The sequence below is a fragment of the Lethenteron reissneri genome, chromosome 21 (genome assembly GCF_015708825.2).
Source record: "Lethenteron reissneri isolate LAM-NWPU_2019-01 chromosome 21, ASM1570882v1, whole genome shotgun sequence".
NCBI classification, from domain to species: Eukaryota; Metazoa; Chordata; class Hyperoartia; order Petromyzontiformes; family Petromyzontidae; genus Lethenteron; species Lethenteron reissneri.
Genome location: NC_083799.1, coordinates 14,924,169 through 14,951,715, shown reverse-complemented (window position 1 = coordinate 14,951,715; position 27,547 = coordinate 14,924,169). Strand labels below are relative to the sequence as shown.

The following is a 27,547-nucleotide window of genomic DNA, read 5'->3' as shown; positions in this document are numbered from 1 at the left end:
CACTGCACCAGGTTTCTCATTTGAAGCCGAGTCGACCTAGGGGAGGCCCAGGACCGGTTCAGATATCCGTCACTGATGTTGGTCGCGAGTGGGAATCGAACTCGGGTGGGCACAGCAACACACACGTGGTACACTCGGTGGGCACAGCAACACACACGTGGTACACTCGGTGGGCACAGCAACACACACGTGGTACACTCGGTGGGCACAGCAACACACACGTGGTACACTCGGTGGGCACAGCAACACACACGTGGTACACTCAGTGGGCACGGCAACACACACGTGGTACACTCGGTGGGCACAGCAACACACACGTGGTACACTCAGTGGGCACGGCAACACACACGTGGTACACTCGGTGGGCACAGCAACACACACGTGGTACACTCGGTGGGCACGGCAACACACACGTGGTACACTCGGTGGGCACAGCAACACACACGTGGTACACTCGGTGGGCACGGCAACACACACGTGGTACACTCGGTGGGCACGGCAACACACACGTGGTACACTCGGTGGGCACGGCAACACACACGTGGTACACTCGGTGGGCACAGCAACACACACGTGGTACACTCGGTGGGCACGGCAACACACACGTGGTACACTCAGTGGGCACGGCAACACACACGTGGTACACTCGGTGGGCACGGCAACACACACGTGGTACACTCGGTGGGCACGGCAACACACACGTGGTACACTCGGTGGGCACGGCAACACACACGTGGTACACTCAGTGGGCACGGCAACACACACGTGGTACACTCGGTGGGCACGGCAACACACACGTGGTACACTCGGTGGGCAGGGCATCAACTCGGAACGCTGTCAACTCCGATGCTGGGGTTGTGGGTTCATGGACAGAGGAGCACAGTCAATGACTAACCGGCCTTTGATAAGTCAGCTGCTGCTTGTGCCAATCATTTGAATCTGTTTTACATTTTGACCGCTTGAAATTCGGGTAATTTTAATCCATTGTCTGCTATGTTTTCCGAATCGCTGATTTAAAATGGTAAAATCTTGATTTGAAATGGTAAGTTAAAATGGTGAGTTCACATACTTATTACATGTTAGCTTAATGCAGACAAAACACTGCACGCTCTCGTAAATACATATTTTGTTGAATATTCCAAAATTTTAAGTTGTATACGTGAGTCGTAATCAATATAAATTAGCGCAATTATTTCCAGAAGCCACTTTTTCTGTGTTTTTTCATATTTTCCTATCCATCAAATTACTGTAATGAATTGCATCCCTGATAAATGATTTCCTCATGTAGGGCATTGGCTAGGTTGTCACATATACATTTCAGCCAGGGATATTAATCTTCAAACTGCCGAAATGAAAAAGTGAGTTGTTTTAATGTATTTTTTTGCATCAAGTGTGTGTCATACGTTCTGTTGCTCTTATTAAATACTTCCAGCATTTTGATTCGACCAGCGAAAACCTCCCAAGAAAATTACGTCGTCAAATTCGGAAGATATTGAGTGTGTCCCCATGAATTATGTAGGGCGGCGCAGTTTATTTATTAGCGTCACACACGCAATTATGCTTCAAGCGTGCCACGCGTTTCGCCGGGGAATGTGACCAATAGCTGGCTGAGAGAGATAGCTCTGCACTCTGAAGGACCACAGCCCCCTCTCAGCACTTACCACTCACCTGGAACATTTTCATTCTGTGCACAGTGTACACTCGAAATGGCTTTTTTTTAGTGGCCCGATTTACAAAAAAAAATGACATTGCATTTTAGACGTGTCATTTCAGTAGTCGAGACATTGACATTACCAAAGCAATGGTTCTCCAGATAGTTATTTTTCTCTCATTTTGGCCCTCACCTCATTTTGTATTGATATAGTTACGAGATGTGATTCATTACACACCGCTGCCTCCACGGTCAAACCGTATTTAGTTTATTCTCTCCGCTTGAAAGACGCTACAGGTTTATACATTTGACATCAATTATGCAAAACCATTTTTTTTATTCAAAAATGCAATAGTAATCCTTATCGAGACCATATCCGTCTCATTTTATCTCTTCACGTTGTTATTTTTAACGCTTTTTTTTTGGCCGAACGGGATTTTTTGAAACGCACTGACAATTTAATGCAGCCGTATGAACTGCCCAATCTGGTTTTTTTTGGGTCGCAAGATCTCCCCTTTCCGGAGACGTTACAATCTCATCCAGAGTTTCACCAGCTGATGTCATGTGACTTGCGTGGTGGCTTTGGGAGCTCAGCGGTTGAGCGAGCGGCTCACAAATGTGAATGCTCACGAGTTCAGGTTGGGGAGTGGAGGGGTGACTTCAGCCCTTCGTCCATCTGGGGTTGATGATACAAGTACAGCTTGACAGGGGAAGGTCAATGGTGGTTGTCCTATAGAGAGACCTCCACCACTGGCTCACGACTGTGAGCAGGAGATGACCACGAGCTCGTTTGAGTAAGCACTCACTTTCACTTTCTTTAAAGTCCAGAAAAAAAAACACAATTATCTTTGTAGTGCCACCTCTAAAAATAACAATACTCATTAAATTTCGATTTAAAGCTTTCGTGACTGCAGGGATTAATCTTCTTGGTTCTTTCGGTAAAGTCACGTAGAAGGGAAGTAATAAAATAATAAAAATAAAACATAATAAAATAATTCTCACGACGTTTTGGCCACAACGCAAGCAGCCGTCCTCAGGTGAAGAACATGTCTGTCGATAAGACAGAGTCTAAATTATTTTATTACTTCCCTTCTACGTGACTTTACCGAAAGAACCAAGAAGAATACTCTCATTTTATAGGGCGTCATTCTTGCTAATAGCATCCTACAACGCTGTACATTAATTACATATAAGGACCAAATCCCATATACAGCAACTACGACCAAGCAAAAATCAAACACGAATAAATAACAACAACCAAAAAGTTATCACAACAAAAGTGCATTTACACACAGACACGAAAGCACACGCACAAAGATGAGTATCACCACACTGGCACGGTTTTTTTCTTCTTCTTTTGTAATATGGGTAGACACGCATTTCCGAGACACGTCGGCTTCCCCACCCACAGCGCGGCCTTCTGCTCACGCACTCGCGACCCACTTCGGAACATTCCCCGCCGGTGCTCATTGGTGTTGCCTTCAATTCCCAAGCAAAAAAAACCGTGGAACTCCAGTGGCGCGTTAACCCAAACGTAGGAAATTGATTCCGCGCGATGCTTCCGTGGCGCGCAACGTTTCCCTAAACGCGACGACGCTTCTTCAACGCGTGCCTACGCGTGCTATCGCGGGTGTCATCCGTGGGTGTTCACCTGGGGGGAAGTCAACCGCGTTGGTGGAGTCACGCTGGTCGAGGCAGCGTGCCAGGCAGCACGAGGCGGCCAGCGTAGCGAGGGCCAACCAGCTCATCTCCGGCTCCAGACGCGACACGGTCGAAACCAACTCGCTTGGTTGGTCGTGGCCCTCTCCGTCGAAAGAGAGAAGGAGATCGAGAGGGCACGAGAGAGAGAGTGAGAGAATGATGCGCAGACTCCGGCGGGATGTGCGTCCCGCGAGCGCTGCGCTCACTGGCGGCGGCGATGATGATCTCGCTGTCTCTGAACGAGTCTTCCTCCAAAACCAGCCCGCGTCTTGGCACAAAGCCACGGGGGGCGTGCAGCCACCCCTGCCCCTCGGCGACAATCCTCCTCCACAACGCAGCCTTGCGGGAAACAATAACCCGGCCTTTGCTTGAAGGAGTTGGTGTCAAAAAGAAAAAATTCGGAAATGAAAAATTTCATCTGGATAATCCCTTGAGAACGGAACATCTCATTTGCACGGGTGTCCAGGGTGCCTTCTTGTTCGTGCGGCTGATGCTGCTGTAGAGCCACAGCTGTATATGTTACATTAGGCTGGTGGTTGAGCCACATATTTGCTGTGAAGGTGCTTCTGTTCTATTTGTGAATCGGCCATGGATTCCTTATACGTCTCACGGTTCTGTTTTGGGTGACTGCAGTGGCACAACGGAGATGTGTTTTTTATTTTATTTTCAACAGTGCATCGTCAAGTATCCGCATCTGCTGCCACGGCTTGCGTGCGGACGTGACTTTGAGCTGTTATCCATGAGTTTCGTTGGAAGATCGAAGTCAGGGATCTTCTGCGTTGGGTCTTTAACGAGGAGCCGCTTGTTTGTGACTTCTCGTGAAACCCTTTCGGCTTCCCAAGCATCACCGCCGGGGTTGATTGACACATACATTGCTAACCCGTAATGGCACTCATACGCACATAATGATACACGCACAATTGTGGTTAGTAAAGTCACGACAGTATGATGTTCAGCTTGTTAAGTGAACATGTTATTGCAACAATGCACGAGTATGAATTGTAGTTACCTCCTTTTACCATCATCATCATCAACCAGCCATGGTCAATCTACTGCTTGATGCAGGTATCACCGCCCCAAATCGTCTTCATCTGCCAAACACGATCATGCGACGCAGCGATTCACCTAGCGCCTGCACACGAGATCATTCCATCGCTCCATCTCCTGGGTGAACGTCCTCTCGGACCCGTATCAATCTTTGGCTGCCACTCCCTCACGGTTATCTCCTTTAAGGCGATCAACCTAGTTCTCATTTTATAGGCTGTATTGAAAAATATCAAACCAATCACATTTGTAATCTGAGTAGAGACCGACCTTCATATAATGCAATAATATTGGCATTGCATGAACTGTCATTGATATGCAGGTTCATATGCAAGTCACTGGAAATAGATTTGATTAAATCCAGCGTAACACAGATGAAAGCCTACACCAACAGAGGCACGTTTCAAACATCATACAAAGGTATAGTAATGGAAGGAACAACAATACTACTTACTATTGTATTTAAGAAGAAATACAATTCATAATAACACAGAAATGCTCTGCAATACGAGTGTATTAAACATAATGTGTATCGTGAAAGTCGTATATTTCAAGAGTCTTTATCAGCATTCAGGGGAGCGCATGTCACACTTAACTAATTCAGTTTCAAGTATGCTCCCCATTGATGTTCCAATTTAAGAACCCAATTTTTGAAAGTTTTCAAAATGCAGACAATAATGTGTCTCCTGTAAGATTGCTTTTCCAATAGCGGATTTCAAAAGCCCCGCTGGCCTTGAAAAGGAGGATCTTAAATACTGGATGCAAAATTAATTTACGAGGTCATAAATTAAAGGGTGCATCTCCCAGAGCGTCCTGTTGTGAGAGCTGAGTCCAAACGTTAAGAGGCTCCTCTAGAGATAAGGAATACATTAATATCTGCATTTCTGTGTAGGTGCAGTCGTGTGTGCAGACCGTGGATAGGAGTGGCTGGTGTCAGGCGCTTCGGGACGTGTATATGGTCGAGGTGCCAGGGGACATCTGTGGTTGGTCATGGACACCTGCAGTGTCTGTGTTTGAGAGTTTCTGGGTTATCCATGACCATGGGTGGCAATGGGTGTGTCCTGGATAATTAGGAACACCAGGGCATGCTGGGGCTGTCTGTGATGATGAATTGGGTACCCATGGGTCCATGTGGGTGTTAGCAGCAGGCACTGATGGCCATGCATGGCAGAGGAACATTCTGAGCCTTATGATGTACTGCATTGGAGGGCCAGTATAAATCATACGTGTTGATGACGGCGAGTGGCCGTGAGTGTGTGTGGCGATGAGTAGAGCACCAGTGGTTGCCTATGGGTGACCCGAAACTCATTTGTGCCTTAGCAAAGCCACCACCAGATGATCACGCATATTATTCCGACATGCTAGTGTTGTGATGAAAATGTCTTCATCTGGCTGTAATTACATTGAAAGTGTGAATTGGATATTAGCCAATTCGTCACGAGAAATGAACAAGACATATAAGCAGACAATTAACAACTTATAGGATCGTGCTTAGAACACCTTTATACACATTGGAGAATGAGATTTGTCTTGGAAATTTCTCCCGTAGGGGAAATAGCTAATTTCAGAGGTCCGTGATATATATATATATAAATATCTCAAGTACTATATTCCTACCTTCACAACAACAACCGCCATTCGCCTCGAAATGGTGGTGATGTCGCCACGGCGCTTGTCCACGTTGAGGCCACGTGGAGCATCGAACGTCTGCTGGCAGGAGGTCACGGGGCAGACTCAGGTGCCACCAATAATGTGTCTACTTCCAAATAATGATGATGATGATGTATTTATAGTGATTACATGAGCAGTGAAAGTGATGAAGCCCTGGTTTTAGTAAAGTCAAAGAGATTTCTTGCTCAAATGAGGATTGAGGCGGTCGTCAACTTGTGTTTACAACCCTGAGCCAGTGGTTAACATCCATCATTACTATGACAGGAGTGAGTCTAGCCATCGGGCAACCACTGCTAATGACCTCACAAAGTGGTATTTGTTTTATCGACCCGGAGGAATGATGCGCTGAGTCAACCCCCAACCAGGATTTGAACTCACGACCGCGAGCCCCTTTGCTCTACTGCCGAGCCAACTGTCTGGTTATGCGGCCGTAATTATAGTTAATTGTCAACATAATAAAGAAAGCAATAATACGCAGATTCATTAAACAAAAAAATTTATTTTATAGTGTTGAGAAAATGAGGATTCATATATTGCGAATTTGATTATTATATAGTTACGGTTACAATCATTCGTGGATATTCCTTGCGCAACCTTCATGGGATATTTCTAGGGTTACAATCAGTGCAGTGAGTGGTGGACGATGCAGTGCGTTTGAGTAGTTGTCAAAGCAACTGTAATTGCGTGTGGATATGCAAAAATAGCTTACACAGTGCATCCAAAAAAACAAATTATACGGATGAAACACCGTTATAATAATTCTGCAATACTGCACTCACATGTTAACAGCAACATAACTAAATCGATGCGTATAGTTCATTATTTACACATCTGTAACGTGATGCAATAATAAAAAAAAACATACCGCATTGTCAGTGGTGGAAATGTAGCGGTACACGACGGTATATCTCAGGACAACTGAAACCCGTGAACCGTGCAGAGAAACGTTCCCGTTCCTGCCCTAGGATGTCTCCGCACGGGAGAAACGGTGCTGGTGAACAGGCAACGCTCCCTGTGGCAGCAGTGAGCACGGGCTTGCATGCGGGGTGCTCACAGGTATCGAGCGCGGGCAGACACTCATTATATTTCCATTTTGACCACTGTGTACAGTGCAGTGAAATATATGATATTGATCGTACCGAAATCAACGGGTTAAACACGGCCTTATCGGGAATCATCACAAGATGTGTTGCACGTGTGCTTGGATAACCCCTAAGAGGTTAGCAGAGGTTGTGGGGGTGGGGTCGCCTGTGTGTATATATCAAGGTGTGTGTCTTGTGGATGTGCATGTAAGATACATTTGTGTGTTGCATGGTTTAATGCACTCTGCATGGATAGCACATAGCAAAATTTGTGCGTGTATTCACTATATGTGTGCATATTTAACACTCTGCATATGTACGGTACATGTGTGTTAATCGACGTGTGTTGTTTACGTATACACACACACATGTATGCGCTATGAACCTGGCGACCCGTGTTCGATTCCCGTTCACGGCCAACACCAGTGACGATTATCTGAACCGGTCATGGGCCTCCCCTAGGTCGACTCAGCCTCAAATGAGTACCTGGTGCGGTGTAGTAAACATCACCACTAGGGAGACAAAGGCGGCCGGGCAAGGTGTTGGCCACCCACCCCCTCGTGTGCCGTGCCGGCCTTCATAGGTGCTCGCTAACAGCACTTGCCCCAACAATCTGTTCAGGCTATAAGGGCGGATCTTTGTCTCTGTGCATAAATATTTATGTTGGGAGCGGTAGTTTAGTGGTTTGGGAGTGTGCTACAAACCTGGCGAGGCGAGTTCGAATCTCGCTCACGGCAAAAAACATCGGTGACGAATATCTGAACCGGTCCTGGGCCTCCTCTCTTGTCGACAATGAATCAACCAAAAAACCCGAAATCAACTCGTCTGAGATCCCAAGAGTGGTGGGAGGAACGTCCCAAAGCTGGCCCGACCAGCTGCCTCGTTCATTCTGCCACTGGGGCGATCACAACAATACAACTTTGACTTAAAGCTTTCGTGACTGCAGGAATTCATCTTCTTTGGGTCTTTCGGTAAAGCCACGTAGATAGAAAAACAATAAAATAAAAATTACGACGTTTCGATCGCAACACAAGCAATCGTCTTCAGGTGGAAAAGAGAGGGGGAAATCTGCTGAGGCAGGCTGCTTATAAAGGTTTAGAGATGGGCGAGGCAGCCAATGCCAATGTAGGAGCGAGTAGGAGAGAGAGAGATTTGAGGAGCGAGTAGGAGAGACTTTTTAGACTTTTAAAACCACTTTTATTGCCACCAGTAGCAACAGCACAGGAGGCGATTCCGATATGAAATACATAGTCACCAGCAAACAAATGAACTGTATAAATCCACGCGCTGTGGCGCTAAATGCAGCGCGCACAACACGAAATAAAAGCCACGTGGTGGTGGTGGTCATCGCGCACGCCACGGTGACGAGCGAGCGCTTCACAAGGTGAACACCACGAGGGTGCCGTCCACGCTGGTAACAAAGGGCTTGTCCGGCTCCCCAGCGTTCGAAGAAGACGCGCACATCGCCGGCATGTGTGAGTAGGAGAGAGAGAGATGGGCGGAGCAGCTAAGGCCAATTTTCGACTCTCTGAGTTACATTCACTGACACAGCCAACCTTTAGGTGTGTTCGTAAATGGCCCTCGCCGAGTTTACATTTACAAGCAAATTTCTCTCTCCTACTCGCTCCTCAAATGTTCTCTCTCCTACTCGCTCCTACATTGTGGCATTGGCTGTCCCGCCCAGCTCTAAACCTTTATAAGCAGCCTGTCACTGCAGATTTCCCTCTATTTTTCACCTGAAGACGATTGCTTGTGTTGCGATCGAAACGTCGTGATTTAGATTTTTTTTTTCTATCTACGTGGCTTTACCGCGTGACCCAAAGAATATAAAAAACATACTTTGTGTGTAACCTGGGTCAGGACTCTTGACCGAGGGCGCACATGAAGTGAGCCAATGAGACAACAGCTTATCTAGGACTCCTGACTTCTGTATTATTCAGGAGTGAGACTCGGGAGCGAGACTCAGGAGCGAGCCTCAGGAGTAATACAGAAGCCGCAATGGTTATTTGGAGCGTTGGTGTCGGCCCATTGGGAGGCCCTGAGCACAGAGTTATTTTGGCAGATAGCGATACACACTCGTGAGACTCGAGAAACAAAAAAAAACGCAATGTCGTGACATCAGAAGAGGGATTGCAGACAAAAGAGAGATTGCTAGTTTAGAGGAATGAGTTTGTTATTATATAGTAGTAGGTCTTTACCCTTTTAAACTGGTACAAAACTGACACCTTTTGTACCAGTTTTAAAGGGTAAAGACCGACTACTATATTTTGCCACTGGTAAAAGAGATCTCATTTGTTATTATAGTTTAACACGTAGGCTTTCGCCACCAAATAGTATCCTGAGGGTTAGATCGCGTTGATATAAATGTGTCGTTAACTCGCCACCACCTGACATAGACAATTACGAAGGTTTGTCACGTGAACAAAGCATGCCAATTAAGTTACTTGTTCAGCACTAACCGGTTGTATGTTGGAAAGTAAACCCACTATATTTACATTTAGAGTACTGTGACGTTTCGCCGGTGATTGCAACCAGCCTCATCAGGCGGCAGCCAGAGTTGTCTGCCCTTATAATTACGGGGGTTTTGAATTTGAGCTGGTATTTGATGAAACCCCATTTTTTTCCCGTCGATCCGGAGCCCCGGGGGCTTACGATTGTCCCTGCCCTTCTTGTTGGTTTCGTCGAGTCTCTTGATCGAGTCTCATGCCCGCCACCGCTGATCTCACCGAGCCATGCTCTCTGATAGCGGCGCACGGCGGGGTCTCGTTTGAGCGTTTGTGGTTTGCGCGCACGTTGATCTTCCTTCGCACTCCACGTGGCCAACCGCGACAAGATAATCGGAGGTGCGGGAATCACGCTTTCCGAGACCTGCCATCGACTCGTGAGTGTTGTAATGGGGATGAGTGCTCAGCAGATATTCTCGCTGTGCCGTGTTATTGGACGCACGGTAACATTGACTTTTCAATGCGTCCTTAGTTTCTGATTTTTCTATTTAAATGTTCCTTGGTCTACTTCCGAAAGTAGGTGCTGGTTCATCATGAGTTTCTCTTGGGTTAGTTCGTTCAGGCATAATGTAAATGTATAATAATAACCCTCTACCACCCAACAGAGCCATTCAAAACCGAGTTCAACGATGCCATGAGGATGGCCAAGCAGACAATAACGTCACTGCACCGACTTAAGGGCCCAGATTAGGAAGCTCCCTCATGAAAGAGCTGAGCTCTCGTCAACGCCTCGTGATGCTGGATGTAATCTTCAACTAAATGTCGTGCAACATTGTTGCAGATTTGCTTTGCTTTTCAACGTTCCAGTTTGCTGAATACCCGAACAAATTGGCGTGTTTGCGCACGCGACAGCTTGAGTAGCTGGGACTTATACAAGTATTTAAAATTCCGCATTATACCTACACAATCTAACAGGAAAGAAACCAATTATGAATCATAATATTGGTCGTGAAAAGCCTACGTGTGAAATGTAGTGTCGGTTACCACGGCACTGTAATTGTAACCGTCAACCTACGTCGTTCGCAAGGCCGTCAAATGTATCCATAGAGTCCGTGCTTTGAGCTTTCAGAGAATGCATGCGAGAATGTGCCCGCCCAAATGCTAAGGACAGCCCCTAGCGCTCACGGCCAAACGCGCGTGGTGCAACACGCAGCCTGAGCAGTGAGCAGCGCTGGTGGCTGAACACAGCCCGTGATGTGCCTTCAGTACATCTGTATTCCGGCTGCTGTTTTGTTGTTGTTGTTAATATTTTAACATCGCTTCGCAACTCTCTGAAATGTAATTTTAATGTGTTGTGCATTTGACAGTACACGGGTGTAAAAAAAAAACTCCGTTATATTCACGTCTGGATGTCTTTTGTTTTAATATGTTATAAAAACTTTAATGTCAAGGTAATGTGATGAACGTACCTCTTTTTTATTTATTTACAGCGGCTACGATGGCATTTATTTTTATCACGCACTTCGCCCCCAATTTTGTTCGTGTTGCTACGTTGTGAGAAGTCATTCTGCGGGTCAATCGCCGTGCAGGATAGAAGCGAGTGCACTGTGCTCAACAAACCATTTTGCAAAAGAGCCATAAACTCAGTGATGATTTCAAATTTGCTCCGTGCGAAAAAAAAACTATCACCTGCAAATTACTAATTGGAATAACACGTGGCAAAATCTGCCCCGTCTGAAATAAAACGAGTGGAGAGTGTGTGAAGCATCGCACCCTCGTGATCGCCTTGCGCTATACAAATGGTGTGAATACCAAGTGTAATGCATCATTATTATTATTAAGTGCTACACGTATTTTCAGCCACAACAAACAGGGGTGAGTTATTTCATATTTTTTTCTGCCACGGGGAGATAGCTTCTTCACCTACACATTATCAGGCAAATGTAAGGTTTATACGGGATATAAGCTATGCATTTCTGGTTGACTTGCGGAAATTGAAATCGCGAGCATATGTAGTTATTGCTAATGGAAAACTTCACATCTGTATGCAATGGCAAAAATTAGACGTGGAACACTGAAGACGATAAGATTTGGGTAGTCATTGTTGATGAAGGATTATCACAACCATACCTTCGTATGCAGAGGGAAGGTTGCTTACTTGACATGGCTGTTTCATTTATAGTAATCGATCCCAACCCTGACGTCCGTATATTTGAACTTTTGAATCTTCTCCCAATGCTCACGTGGATTTTTTTCTCAGGGTCCTCCGGTTTCCCCGCCACATTGAGAAACACGCGTTTAGAGTATTTGGCTGCTATAAATGTCCACACGATTGGGCCACTTCGTCGAGTTATCATTTGCGATAGCCAGGTGGCTTTTGACAAAGAGCTACACATATCAGTGGGGCCTTACCTGGTTAAAAAATTTAATAGTTATGAGACGTGGACTATTTCTACGGTTGGCTCTCAGGGCTGTATGCAGGAGAGGGGCAACATCGCTTCAATAAACATTGGAGCAAACACAAACAAACACCTTGACTTTGGAATGATGTCACAACAGCGCGCGTTAAGGCACTAGATTCATAACAAATGTCTCGAGATGGTCTGGATTAAAGGCAAAAGGGTCTCACACTGAAACGGCTTTTGACTGCGCAGCACTCATGCTATTGCTTCTTTGCCGCCGTTTGTACGTTTCACAACGCCACCGTTTCTTCGGCGGTTACTCTCTTTTCCGAAAATAACCAAAAAAATAAATAGGCTGTTTTGAAAGTAATCACAGCGAGACAGGATTCACGAAATTGTGGCCTTTGCACTGCAAACTGCAAACTTCCCAATGTACAATCACAGTGACCTTTCAGCCCGTGGCTTTGAAGATCAACAAACAGCCGAAAGCCAGATACAACAAATATTTCACAATGAAAAAAAAGCATATATACTCGTGTTGTCATCTCGATCTTTGAACATTTGATGGTGTGAGAGTGGCAAGTTTTAACGTTTAAATTACAGAGCTTGCGATAATCATTGGTGTAGAATAAAAATAAAAAACACACACACGCACCGCAGCAAATAAGCACAGCGATAACCAACACATTGATTGACCCCGCAAAGATGAGCAGTGGTGTGTAAAACACCTGATTTTGCCCGATCATTTTACACCATTGACTTGAGCAGCACGTATTTCCGTCAGTACATCAGCGGCCTGTTTCCACAGAGTAAATGAAACAAACATGAATATTGCGAACAGACGGTGCCGCGACAGAGCACTGTGACTAAACGATCGCAAGGACGCACGTTCAAATTCCGGTCATGGGTCTCAACTACACGTGTCCATCGTCTCTCCACGGGTCGATAAAATAGGTTACCATTTTGTGAGAACGCTAATGACGCTTGCGCTCTGGTGAGAGAGCCTGCCTCCGCGAGGATGTGTTACATCTTCACATCTGGCACGGGGCCATCTGACAAAGCTAAGCGTTGCCTGCCGCGCCGCTGGCATTTATCGCTGTAGATGGACATGATAATTGTGCCGTGAGATTTCTCAGCCAGGCCTCAGATTCAGTTAAAACTCCTCTCCTTGACACAGCGTTGCGGCTTCCAGTCAACATTAATCAAAGCTACAACCGTGTGACTGACTCGAGGAAATGAATATTGGATGAGAAGTTCCTTCCCCCCCCCCCTCCACCAACCTGGACTTAATTATCATGGCAATGAGGAGGGAGCTGAGCAGGACACCGCTGCCTCCCGCAGAGGGAAAGGTCCTCATCCTCCTCCCATGGTCGTCGGTATACGGTCGCGTCCGACGCTGATTCAGGAAGCGCGCAGAGTTGACAGACCCTCAGTTGTACCATTTTACAACCTTTGTGTGGCCTCTGAAGTATGCCTCACCACACATTCACCATTCGTGCTTTGTGATATACGGAAGCTCGTGAAATGCAAAGTCAAGTCAAATTGTCTCCACGCTCAAACAAAGCGCGTGGGGAAATGCTTGCCTCTATATTTAAAGCCAGCAGTGAAAAAATTCCACATTCACGTGGCAGGGAATATTTTACGTATCGGATGACCACTTCTCTCTCGCCACACAAAGTGATATTTATTTTGCCATTGGGCTGAGTCGACGTCGATCTGGATGTGAACTCGTGAACTCCATTTTGCGAGTCACGCCCCGTTACCACAGGGTTCAACCCGGCCAGATCACAGTTTACACGAGTTTTGTGCGTGGACTCCGCCACTGTTCATGATGAGAAATACATCGGGAAACTATTTAATATTTTAGTTCGTACATAACTGCAACTAAAAATGTATTACACCCAATAAAATAATGTTTTTTTTTTATTACGGAATTCAAATGTATTAAAACATTAACGGTCATAACATTGTGAGAGTGTCAAGTGTGTGGTGTGTATTTTCTCGTTAAAATCTGTTCTTTTCAGAGAGAGTAATGAGAAATATCAGTCAGGTGTCGGATAATTAAAACGTAAAAATATCATAAACATTCTAATACTTGTAACATTTTAGTGCAGCACCGTAATTGTTGACTGTTGTTGTTGTATCTGCATACGGGAATAATGCAAAATTATGCCAATTTATTCTACTCCACAATTTAATTGCTGCCTCATTGCAACCTTATATTAAACCAACGTAAACATATACGACTTAACAAGTGTGTGAAACATACGTTGGTTAATGTCGTGGAACTTGCGTTCATATTTATCCAGATCTGTTGGCTCGTGGCTGCGAAGTGGTGGTCAGGGATGTGACTTGGAGGTGCTGAGAGCGTGAATTTTCAGGCTCAATGAAACTGGTCTGGTTGAATGAAGAAATTCGATAACTTGGTAAGAGCACATTTGGAGTCAATATCTCTTTGGCAGAACCCCAGAATTAATATTGTTACATAGTATAGAAGTGGTAAATATAGTTTCAGCCATAGGTCCTCGTCATCATCATCCGTGAGCTATCCACTGCTGGTTGAACACCTTGCCAAGCCGTCTCCACCTCTCATTGTCTTGTAATGAAACCCCCTCTCAATATCGCGCCTGTCCACGAGGTTATTCCATGGCAATAAACTCCATGGCGGATATCCTCTCAGGCGTGTTCTCTCCTTGAATTGCCTTGTCATCGCGAGTCTCATCCATCATCCCTTCCAGAGATGCGTCGTACGCAAGCCAGGCAAGCACCATGCCTCTCGGTCGCGTGTATTACCTGGTCGTGTGTTTTTCTCTCTTGCGAAATTCTCAACGCGAAACGTAACCCACGCTTCTTTGCGCCCCCCCTTATCAGCCTTTGCCCCATTGTCTCAGTCGATGTCAAATGTTTTCTGATGCCATAGCAGGTGAGAACCATCATCAATTATAAACTGCCTTCTGCAAGCAAATTGATACGATGGCATTAATATTACAAGGGACCCTGTCTCTAGCAAAACAAGGTCCTGAATTCTAGATTTGAAGTTTTCGTGACTGCAAGGATCCATACTCTTTGGTTCTTTCGGTAAAGTCACGTAGATGAAAAAAAATACAATTGAGTTATTTTCATTTAATTATTTTAGTATTTTTATTTTTTATTTTTCATCTACGTGACTTTACCGAAAGAACCAAAGAGTAAGGTCCTGAATGAAACCTAAACTATAGGTCTTGTAAAGTGGGAGGCGCAGTAAAACAAGCAGGGAGAAATTATTTCCGAAAGAACAAAGCGGGGGGGGGGGGACACCTTGATGATGAGAATGTTCTCGCAGTGAGCCAGACGTGAGAAGGTGGTCTACACACGCGATTGAAGTGTCGGACATGAAGCATACAGAGTGCACTTTGCACGCGCGACAGCCACAGATTATGCCACATTTGGTTTCAGTCATCAGCGTCATCATGATGTTCACCTCCCAGACGGTTATTGTTTTGCAAGCCCATTTGGGAAACTGTAAAAAAAAAAAGCACAGCCCTGATCACCAGCCAACAGGCACAAATAGTCAACGGAGAACAAAAAGGCAATGTGAAAAAAGCCACAACGTGCAGATTCCGTGTTCGGGATATAAATGTAGATTTCTAAATGTATTGTCGCATAACAGCGGACTTGCTCCTCTTCAGCCCATCCGTACCTCTCGTACGCACGTATGTACGGTGAACTTACTTCGCACCGTACGTAGCCAACCCGTGCTAATCCATCGACACGTGTGGCGCATCGCCAGTGTTGCGCGGTGCAAGGCCCCTGCGGAGATGCGTCCGTGCCCGCCTTTAAGAAAGCACGTGCAGCGTTCGCTAACAGAGCAGAACTGTGTCGAGGGGTGCGTTGTAGTAAATGCAACGGCTGTTTTTCAAAAGCAAGGCCCGCGCGAAATAACACATTAAGGTAAAATATAAGGCTTCTGGCATTTCCAAGGTAACAATGAATAGGCTCTAACGGCCATCGAAAGCAGACAATCCTTATCCACCTTCAGCCGCGAGCTCTGTCAAATCCCTCTTCATTGCGGAAGCGATAAGCGCACACTTATCAAGGCACGCGGACTCCGTGCGTAACCGACGGACGTATCCTTGCATTTGCTGGGCGTCTGACCCTCCCATGATGATGATGACCCATAATACAGGTTGATGATGACGTGCATCGTTCTGTATACTGCTCGACAGTGTCGTGGCACCGAGAGAGCCAATTTCGATCCGTAGAGAAAAGTTCGAAGTCAACTTTGTCCGCATCGCGATGCTGCTGCTGCTGCGGTGAATTACAACACGTTGCTTGGCTGTTCAGTGACGGTGAAAAGTACTTGGGGGTCAGTCATGGGGCATTGAAATTACAACATGGCAACAGCAGATGGTGCTGTGGCGCTGTATACAAGCGGCCACCATGAAGGTGGCACGTGGCGATGCCATCCCCATCCCATGCCACACCTATCCTTGCCAAGGCCAGACGGCCCCGTGGTGGCCAAGAGCAAAAGCCGAATTCTCAGGTGCAGGGCCCACACTCAAGCCAGCCACTTTCCTGGCCGTGCCACGTCCCGGCGTGCGGTGGGTGACCTTGTGCCCATTTGTCGAACGTCAATAACGCGATGCGCTTCAAATGGACTCTCGCTGGGCAAGAGGGCTGGCAGCAAATATTTGTCGAGAGGCTCCTGATAAAAGTCTCGTGCGAAGGTCCGTTTGTTGCGGATGAATGATTCACGTGCTTGTGGTCAAACAAACAAACAAACACTGGATCCCCATACGTTATTTTCTGGGAAATGTCAAAACGTTGGTTACGTGCTGTAACGATTGCACTACCGTGGTGGAAATACGTAAACGACGGTGACATTGAAGATCACGTGGCCCCGGTGGCTCAGGTTAGAGCACAGTGCTGGCAAAGCTGACATTCTTGCTTTGAATCTGCACATGCAAGCACAAAAGGCGCAATAACGAGGCGCAGGAGAATATTCATTAAAGCCCTCCGGCTGATGAGCTAAACCATTGTTTTATGTTTTCATTGAGAAGAAAATGAAAGTCTCGAGTGCTCAAATTGCCCTTGATATGATTACCAGCGAGGCAGCCAGGATCCCGACCGTCATACAGTGAATTCAAGAGTAATAATGGCCATGAAAGCCCTTAGCAACCCACCCACAGAGGGCACGCGTCCTGCAGCAGTGTGCTGTGTGTGCTCAGCCTAGCCACACAGTGCGCACACAGGCAAGGCTCATGCCTACGCCAGCCAAACACAAAAGCGTCACAATTGGCATCGGCCTCAGCTTACAGCCAAGCGCCATAATTAATTCATTGGTGAAAACAACTCTTCTGTCAATTTTCTGTGGAAAACAGCCAAATCAGCAGATAATATGGAAAGTTTAGACCGTTTTTCTTCGTCAAACATCTGTGGGAAAAGATTCACCCACCAAGCACGAATTGGGCCCACAATGCAACTGTGTGTGTGTGCGCACTGCTGCACACGCTCTCCGGCGTGTTTTCTGGTTGTGTATCGCATCGCACGTTCTTCTGCGAAACGTCGGACATGACGCCGAACGACGCGCGATAAAACCCTAAAACAACGCGATTCCGATTTTGGTCGCAACCAAAGTGAGGACAGTTTGATAAGCACCCTCTGTACGAGCGCACATGGAAGCCAGACGAACATTAGAATCACCATGAGAAAGATGAGGCCAGCGCTTGCTCTGTCGGCAGGCATCGTAGAGCAGCATGGTACAGAACGACACGAAAGAATCTGCGTGTTCTTGCCAAAAAATGGCAAACATTTATCTCTTGAGTTTAACACGTAGGAGGCTTTCGCGACCAATATCATCCATAAGGGTTTTTTTCGGGTTAAATCGCGTAAATATATAAATATATCATTAAAACCCACCACCACCCGACACAGACAACTAGTAAGGGTTGTCACGTAAACAGAACGTGATGAAGCTAGTTGTAATTACTGACGAAATGTCGTACTCAGATTGTAAATGTTGTGGCTTGGCTCTCCAACACACCGGTGGTGCTGTACCAGTGACGAATTGGCCACGTTCAGTTTACGTGACAAACCTTTCTAGTTGGCTGTGTCGGGCGGTGGTGGGTTTTAACGACACATTTATAGATTTACTCGATCTACCTCCAAAAAACCTCTTATGGATCTCTCTTGAGCTCACCTCTAGCCGAGGCACCTTCTGTTAGCAGTGGTGTGAATGGGCACTTGCAGGCGCTGCACCTTTACCTTGACACATAACGTTTTTTTTCATTTCAAGGAAAATGTATAAAGTGTTATGCCCTGAATGCAATATAAATGGAGATTAGAACGAGCTGTATATGTTTGCATACGTGGAACAGTCAGTCAAGAAAATTGTTTGAGCAATATGTCATCTACATTTATCAACGTGTCAAATTGTCTCCGGGATTAATTGAATATTGGCTGGTGCTCATCTCTCTTGGCTGTCCCGAGCAAGTGGTGGGAATTCAACATTACTATGGCGGGGGACACTCTCTCCATGAGACCCAAAATGTTGACTTCCGAAAAAAGTGGCGCTTACTGGACCAGAATTGACGCATGACCAAATTTTGAACCTTGACCTTATGATTTCGGCCCTTCACAGCGATGCTGTACATCAGAAATCCAATATTCTGCCTTGATGTGGGGGGGACCACATAGTGGACCCTGTTATGTGCGGCACACCGCGGAGATTAGCCGTAAATATTTCATAAACATTTGTAAAATATATTTTTCTCGCCAGTGCGGTGTGCCACGGAGTATACGGGCGGGAATTTGCCGCGTGATTCCATTCATTCGCGGAAATGTTTCGGATTCCCGGAGAACCTCGACACGTGATTGGTGGCGACAATAATCTGCGATAATCTAGCACATCAGCAAGTTACGAGCTTATCTAAGACCCAAAATGACACAAATCTGCCACATGGGTCTATGACGAAAGAATATTGCACCTGTTGTTTGAGACTTGATATCCAAATTTAAACAGCTAAAAAAAATAACTATCTGTGCAACGTCAAACAACAAAGATGTGAATTGCAAAATAAAATGCAAATCTTTCCCTCTCGGTTTACCCCTGCAGCTCTCTCTCTTCAGCTCCACGTCAGCCCTGTCCACTTGGACGAGTTAGAGGGATTCGCGGATTATTGAAAGGCGAATTATTGGATGTCTGCAATATAACCTATACAAAAACATCGTCCTTACAGATACCTGCATTAATGTACTTTAAATACCGTTGTATGAACCTCACAGTATCCATTGCATACAGTTTGCCTCGGCTGAGCAGGGGTGAGGGACATTGCTGCAAACATTTAGTAACCGAGAGGAAAACTGTGAAAATAATAACAATGTGAATGGGATGTGACCTATGCAAACCCTGCCTGAATCTCACTGATACATTTCCATTGGCGTTGAACTAAGGAAGAAGGCAGTGGTGCAGTGGTTAGCGCGACTGTTCTGTGTGTCCAGTGACTGATGTTCAACTCCCAGACACGGCTCGTATCGGTGGCGAGTAATGCCTGAACTAGGTCCTGGCTCCCTCCTTCAACCCTCACTGACCAGTGCGGTGAAGTATGGTTAAACAACGCCAATGACTTATATGGCGTGGGTAAGTCTTCACGCAACGCTGGATTAACATCCAGCGGCAGGTTATATTTAGAATGATAGCCCCCCCCCCCCCCCCCCCCCCCCCCAAGTCCATATGTACAAACCAGTTTCATTTTTCTGACAAAAGTAGCCGAACAAGACTTTGTCTAAATTCCAGCCGGATGCGGACGGGACGTGCTCAGGCGCGCAGGCACGCGCAGTGTCTCTCGTGTTGTATCATGGAACTAAAACGACCGTGAAAAAACTACAACAACCGCAAGCATGTCGTGGGTTTTCGCAGAATGTCATTCTTTTTAAAGAAGCTGTTGGTGGGCAAATCTGTCAATCTGCCGGGGACGTTTGTCAGGCGTGTGACGATGGCACATCCACGCGTGTTTCTTGCCTATTCTGGGATTGCGAGATTATTCTTATACACCATTGGAACCTCATTTGGCAGTAAAAAATATGATAATTGTTTTTTTACCCTTCTATCTGGCAACAAAACATGACTCCTTGTAAAAAAGGTGTCAGTTTTGTTGCCAGATAGAAGGGTAAAAATACAATTATCACGAGATTATTCTTCTTCTCTCGTGATACGTCTCAACTGTTGTTACTGGTAGGAACCTCCTGGTTACACCAGCCCACAGGGGATTATTGTGTCCGTCCGTCCGTCGTGCAGGGAGGGGCTGGGTGGGGGGTGGGAGGGGTGGGGCTGGGTGGGGAGGGGCTGGTCACCCCGTGGTGCCCTTATAAAACTCAACGTTTAACCTACTCACGCCGGCTTGTGCCCGCCCTCACAGTCGGGCATATTTGCGGAATACACCACGTCGCCGTTGACCCTGCAGGCCATTGACCGAGCAACCCAACGTTCCTACCAGCTCCCTCTCTCGGCAGTCATAAGTGCATTATGCATGACGCAATGCTGTTACGAAAACAAGCGCAAGAGTGTCAGAATTATTTTATTCTGAGAAATTCTACGTTTTACTTACGGCTCTTTAACCCCTACTTTCAAATGTACGATTATACCGCCATACACATCGGTTGGCTTTGATTGTTCCGTTGCAGCATCACGAACAACGCTGCACAGTGCCAAGGCCCTCCCTTACAGTGGCGACACAGCGGTTGGAGGAAATTGCATTTCCCTTCTGCGCCGAGGGACACGCAAACGAGTCAACAGAGTGGGCGGCCAGCTGCTGATGGGGCGGGACGACACCCGTCTTTGGCAAATGAGTCCGCCAGATGCATCCGCATACCTGCTTTGCCATGAGCTTCCTCTTTCTCACCTTGCACCTTTGTACCCAAGGTGCGCCACATGGCGCAAGCACGGAGACCCAGAGGCTTCATCGCAAACGGCGAGGACTCTTTGAGTGAAGTAAGAATTTGTTCTACAATTAATTCATGTCGAGTGTACGTCTTACGCGGCCACGCTGGTGCCGAATGTGTAATAATCACGCGTCACTTGACCAGCCTCCGAATTGAATTACAAAACCGCGCGCACAAATGCATTTGTCTTTTGGCAGCTATGTAAGCAGTAGACGTTGCTTTTTCTTCACCGGAAGATACGTTTCACATGAGGTCAGGGTGATTAAAATATATCAATAATGACAATACAGAAATCATAATCAATAACCCTCATAATCAATAACCCTTATTTCAAACCCGACTCGTGGGTGTCAACTCATTGTTAAACACGAGGTCGGGGCCACGTGTTACTTTCTCAAACGACTCGCTTGAAAGATGCACTGGCGGAGTCATGGGGGGGGGGGGGTGGCACGTGCACCCCCAATGATCCGATCGAAATCCCTAATTTCGATCGGATCATTGGGGTTTATAAGTAATAAATCGGCATTTTGCGACCCCCACTGCCACTGTGTAGCATATTATTACGTGCCAGGGACTCTATGAGATGATAGGACGATAGTCTGAGTCCATAATTGGCAATAAGTAACGGCAAAGCGGTTATAAGTGACTCAGAATTGTGCGCAGTTGCGTATACAGTACACGACTTCCCTGAAGGCATTCACGTTCAGCGAGCGCGATGCCGATCACACAACGCGGTTCGAATTCGACCCTCGATCGATGCCTGCGTCATCGCCGCACACGCGTCGAATAAAAAGCAAGGGGACAAGTTATTACTTACTAACAACTCCTTACTTACTAACAACTCCTCTATCATTTTTTATTGCTGGATGGGTTGCCCCCCTACCTGAAAATCCTGGCTCCGCCATTGGAAATATGTACTTCAGCCACGTATAACTACAGATGTCTAAATACCTTTAAGCTATTTTTTTTAAATACGTACAATGCGTATGTGTTATGGATAAAAATTATACAAGTCAACAGCACCGTACCAAGACATTCTTATTGTATAGCGGTAAAGCAATGTGAAATTACGCCCTGCTATTTTTGCCCATGTTGTTTTCCCCCAAAGTACTGTATACAGGGTGTCCCATAAGTCTGGAATCATAGGACATTTTAATACAAAAGGTAACAATAACGCTTGTATTCGCAAAACGTGCGCAAATGACTCCCGCTTTCCTACGAATATAATTATCCGGAGTCGGTCTTCCTTGCTCAGAGACATCTTGGGCCTGCAGAAACAAACATATGAATTTGTTATTTTTCCCCACGATTCCAGAGTCGTGGGCCACGCTGTACATACCACCACGGGGTGAATGGCTTTCCCTGTGTGTGCTCTCTCTGCTTCTGGTAGAACTGGATCGGTCGGTCTAATCTCAGATATTTTATTTGCGTCTCAAAACCAGAAACTCCGGTTCCACGTTCTCTGTTTCGTCTGTCGAGGACAAAAAAAACCGGTGACGGTGAATTCGAATTAAAATCAAGGCATTCTTCTACCCACGGACAACCATCGAACTACCGCACCGTCATCCACTCGATGCGTTTGCCACTTATGTATGTTGAACTTCTTTCGCACCGCACGTAGCCAAACGTGCGTCTGGTCGGATAGCAGCTCACACGCGCTGATGTCAATGCTTGTCACGCATTTCATCATAACCCGAGATTTCACACCGATAGCTGCGTTACAGGCACGTGTTCTAAACTACTCACGTGGATGAATGGAGTTTGTATGTGGAACGCGGCGTGGGATTGTGGTTTGCGGGGGGCGGCTTTATGTTGCATCAATCATTGAAGACGTGGGGGGTGGGGTCCCCCCCCCCCTTGTCGATGTGACTCTAGCCCCAGTGGTCGGCAGTCACAATAACAAGAACCATTTGAAGAGCCGCGATGCGTGTGAATCCGAGACTGCCAGACGGTGGTCCCTTAATACGTGCCAACCCCTGACCTGGGCAGACACTCATTTCTAACAACAACAATACGAATGTATTCACCTTTTTTTCCAAACTCGGTGCACCTCTCCCTAGAGAAATGTTAAGATGTTTTCAGCCAATTGAAATGAGTGTTTATATACACGTGGGAGGAGCCTGTAGCACCCGGAGAAGACCCACACGTGCGAGGGGGCAACACTCTATCCCATACAAAGAAAACAGATGAAGTCCAAATTTTCTGTATAGGGCCGTCCATAAATGACGTCACGCACCTAGGAGGGGGGGGGGGTGAGACATTTGTAACGATGTGTGACGAGGAGGGGGGGGGGGTTTGAGAAATGTGCCGTCACATCAAAATGCGCAACTTTAAATAAATATAGAATTGTTATAACAACACTCCTACAACATCAGAGTGCGTCGCCACATTAAATACGCACTACAATGACAATAGTTTAAAGCGATTTGAAGCATGTTTTCTTTTCAAAATGGAAATATGGTTTTTTGGGAGGGGGGGGGGGCAGAGCTTTGTGAGGTCATATTTGAGGGGGGGGGGGGGTCTGACTTTTTGTGACACCATGTGACGAGGGGGGGGGGATCAAAAATTGTCCAAAATCGCGTGACGTCATTTATGGACGGCCCCTATAGCCTTCTGTGTGATCTACCAACCCTCTCCTCCACAGTACTGGATTACAGGTGTGCATAGCCAGTGATGCCCTCTCTATCATCTCTTTCGTCTCCTCTCTTTCCCCTTCTGCTCCCCCATCCCTAGCTCAGCTCTCCTTTTACTCCCTTAGATGACGGCCAGGTAAAAGAGCAGAATATTTAATTCAGCAACCAACTTTCGTCATCCTGTTTTTTTTTTCGGTTCTGCATCAATACTGAAAAGCAGAAATTAAATATATATTTTGTTCAAAATAAATTGTGAAATGTGGCATTTAAATATATATATATATAACTCGGCGGTGACATTTTACAGCGCTTGCTAACACGCCATTCTTGTCCACGGTGAGCAGAAGGATTTAGGGTTGAAAGACGTGGAATTTCTCGTCTCCATGATCCAGTCGAAGGAGGAGGAGGAGGAGGCATCGGGTGGTAGTGACAAGGCAGCCAGCGTTCCCGACCTCACGCACGGAATATTTGAGCGCCCATACAGCGAGGAACACAGCCGACTGCACGAACAACCAACGGCGAATGCGGAGAATGACGGTGGCTCGCTCACTGACGAGGGCCTGGATGATGAGGTCGAGGACGAGATTGTACGGACGGGAAAAGAGGTGAGCAACAACTTTCGACCATTGCGAATCATCTTGGGATCGTCAAAAAAAATTCCGCGCAGCTCTTTGTCAACGTGTGCTATAGAGAAGGACTTCCCATGCCTGGCGGCCATGGGGATTTGTTTTAACATAATTTGCCAGGCTGGTCAGTGCCGGGCCGGTTAAAGGGATGCAGGAGACTGACCAACGTGGGGTGGAGGGGTGACCTCCACCCCACAACGCAACCGGCACCGACTCAGTGTGGTGAACGGGCGGAGGAGGGGTGGACGCCATGGCTGGAGGTGATGGGCGATATTTGCAGAGGTCGTTTTTCATCGAGGTCAGCTACCCCTTTGCGCGACCTTCACGTTCGGATGACTCTGACCTCGCCTTTAGCGGCTGAGCGGCTCGACACCTTCACACATGAGTTGAAGAGCAGTGATTCTGTGCATGGTGCATGGGGGGGGGGGAACATGGGGCAAAAATAATTATTTTTTGCTTGGAAGCCGAGAGTGTCACAGCCACCTCGTCTCGGTCATTTTTATAAAAAAAAAATTGAGCACGAATGTTGTTACAATTCCAGAAAAACTTGCCAACGTTACACCAACGTTGGCATGTGGTTGGACCAACGTTGGACCAACGTTGCCCCAACGTTGGAGCAACGTTGAGGCAATGTCTACAGGGGGAGGGGCCCTTTGGCCTCTACTAGTTTCCCCACGTACCCGGCTGCAGACACTTGGGCTGTCCGATGTTCAGTGTCATGGACTGTGGGTTTTTTTCTTCAATTTATGTGACTTAAAGTATTTTTGTGACGTGACCTACAGCACGACACCGATGTCCTTTCTGGTCGTTCCATATATATATACGCATATATATAAATATACAAATATACAGAGTATTTCACGAGCTACTGGCGTTAGCCGTGAGCCAGGAGTTGAACTCGTGATTTTCGGGTTCATAGTCACCGTGAGGTGTCTGCCATCACAGAAACCACTGCTGATTTCCGATTGAGAGTCAGGCACTCTGCCCCAACGCGACCAGGCCTGATAAGAACCTCCGACTGCAAAATGTACAGATACATGGCTGCAGCTTCCACTTCACACCCTCAGTGTGAGCCCAGCCAGGGGCATCAGCGGTAGAGCGAGCGGCTCATAATCAGAAGGTTGTGAGTTCACATCCTGGTCGGGGGTTGACTCAACCCATCACCCCTCAGGGGTCAATACAGTTAGTACCACTTTGTGGGGAAGTCAACAGTGGTTGTTGTATGGATATGCTTTCTCCCGCCATACGAATGTGGAATTTCCATCACTGGCTCAGGGCTGTAAACGGTTAATGGACAACGACTCGGTGCCCATTCAAGCGTGAATTCGCCTTGAACTTTACTGTTGGCCATTGTCAATAGCCTCTTGTGGCATGTCGCTCAATGATATTTAAACTGAAGTCAACCGTGGCGGGTTTTTCTTTTCTTTCACAAAGCCGGTAAACTAATGGTGGAACAGAGAAATGGGGATTACGTTGGGTGAAAGAAGAAGTGCAAACGCCCAACTGCTGCTCCGCAAGGATGACTTCTCGGTGAGGAGGAAGAGACGGGGCCAGCTGCACGCCAAAGTTTGCACGACAGTGTCCGACCGAGGGGGAGAGATGTATTATTGTCGGGTTACACGCCGGAGGGCATTGTGTCTTCGTAGCTTTCACGTGGCCGACAAAAACAACACCACCACCACCACTACGGTGTAAATGTGCGGAGCGTTTGAATGCGATCCGTTGCCAAAGACGCTGGCGCAGAGCGGTCGATAGCGCACGTCGTCGCGATCGTTGAAAAGGGAAAGTAACCTGCATGCATTGTGCGTAAGGTGAGGTCCGGTGAAAGCACTTGAAAGGGAAGAGCCGGACAGCCACAGGCAGAAGACTAAAGAGGAATGTCTACACAGGCAGGGCACCAGGAGCAAAGATGACCGAGAGGGAGGAATTTCAGGCCTCTCATGATGTTCTCCGAGCTCCGGACACCATGTGCCTTGCTATGCATTGCTATTACACAAAGATCCCCCAGTATAGCCTTAACAGACAGCTGGGGCAAGTGCTGTTAGTGAGCGCTATGAAGGCCGGAAAGGCACACGAGGGGGTGGGTGGCCAGCACCACGCCCGGCCGCCTTTGTCTCCCTCGTACAGCAATGTTTTTACACATCCCACTAAGTACTCAATTGAGGCTGAGCCGACCTCGGGGATGCCCAGGACCGGTTCAGATAATCGTCACTGGTGTTGGCCGTGAGTGGGAATTTAACTCGGGTCGCCGGGTTCAAAGCGCAGCGCTAATCGCTGCACCACCGCTCCCCATTCGCACAGAGGCACAAACATAGAAGCGGTTTGTTTTGTGATTGCGACTTTCGATCTTGATACAGCAATCCCCAAGGACAGCAGTTCTAACTTTTAAATTAGGATGCTGCCTCAAAAATGTTTCTAAATAAATATGCCGCACATAAGAGATGAGAACATTTTACTTGTTGACAAATTTTCGTAACAAAATTGCCTTGATGAAAATCATGATTCATCCGCTGCATGGGAGATAAAAACGCATTCCGCCCTGAGAAGAGCCCTTTGACGAGAGCCATGGCCAGCAACAAGCTGCCACGAGTCCCCCCAAAGTGCCACAGTCAATGAGGCTACAGCTAGGCCAAGGGTCTCTGGAGCAGTTCCTTCCGTTTTGCGAATGAAGCATTGCTTGTTTTGCAAATCATGTCTTTCGAGCCCAACAATCTCCAGGCCAGGCAATGAATCTCTGGATTGCGATTTGCTCTCCGTCATTTTTGACATCGTAATAATAAGAACAACTGTTTCCACTCGCTCTCGAAGAGAGAAAACAACTCAAGAGGCATGGGGAGGAACCACAGGCGAGTGCGAAGGCAGCCACGTGGTCACCCGGTGCTGTATTCCACCCCACAAAATTCCGCGGTCCGCTCCATATCGATACGTTTACCGTCCACGCGCGTGAGGGAGCAACGCTCGATCCCCTACAGACGCGACAGCTGGAGTCCACGCGTGCTGTAGCCCACCTCCTGGCATGCCAGGGTGCGGCACCTCCGGGAGTTTCACAGCATGTGCTCCGCAGCGCCGGGTCGCAAGCGCACGCGCCACAACCGCCCGGCTGAATATTTGCGACCGGCCGCTTGCCCGGTGTGGTTTTCGAAACACCGTTAGACACACGCAAGGCGGCGCGACTGGTAGCCGTGTTGTTGTGACAGTTGTCTGCTGAATCTGGGGCGATTTCATCGTAATACTCAATGACTCATTCTCCACCACTCCAAGGAATGACCCCCTATCAGCTATACGGAGGATGAGCCTCTGTGACAGGGGGACCATGCTAAGTTCAGCCACTACCGTGGCCACTGTGGCTGTATAATAAATAATTACGTGCGGCC

The 27,547-nt window shown here is 47.1% G+C and overlaps 1 protein-coding gene across 3 annotated transcripts in view; it reads left to right on the top strand.

Moving 5' to 3' along the window:
- The first annotated feature begins 19,798 nt into the window (after positions 1 to 19,798).
- The window catches only part of LOC133345291 (rho GTPase-activating protein 15-like), a 30,179-nt gene continuing 22,430 nt past the window's right edge, over positions 19,799 to 27,547 (top strand). The window contains exons 1-3 of one of the 3 annotated variants that reach the window (XM_061555924.1): positions 19,799 to 19,878; positions 20,895 to 20,963; positions 23,892 to 24,152. In XM_061555924.1, coding sequence (XP_061411908.1) covers positions 20,904 to 20,963; positions 23,892 to 24,152 — 321 coding nt within the window. In that variant the 5' untranslated portion in view covers positions 19,799 to 19,878; positions 20,895 to 20,903. Of the gene's footprint in view, positions 19,879 to 20,825; positions 20,964 to 23,891; positions 24,153 to 27,547 lie in introns of those variants that run through there. The other 2 variants (XM_061555926.1, XM_061555927.1) reach the window with 2 other exon arrangements.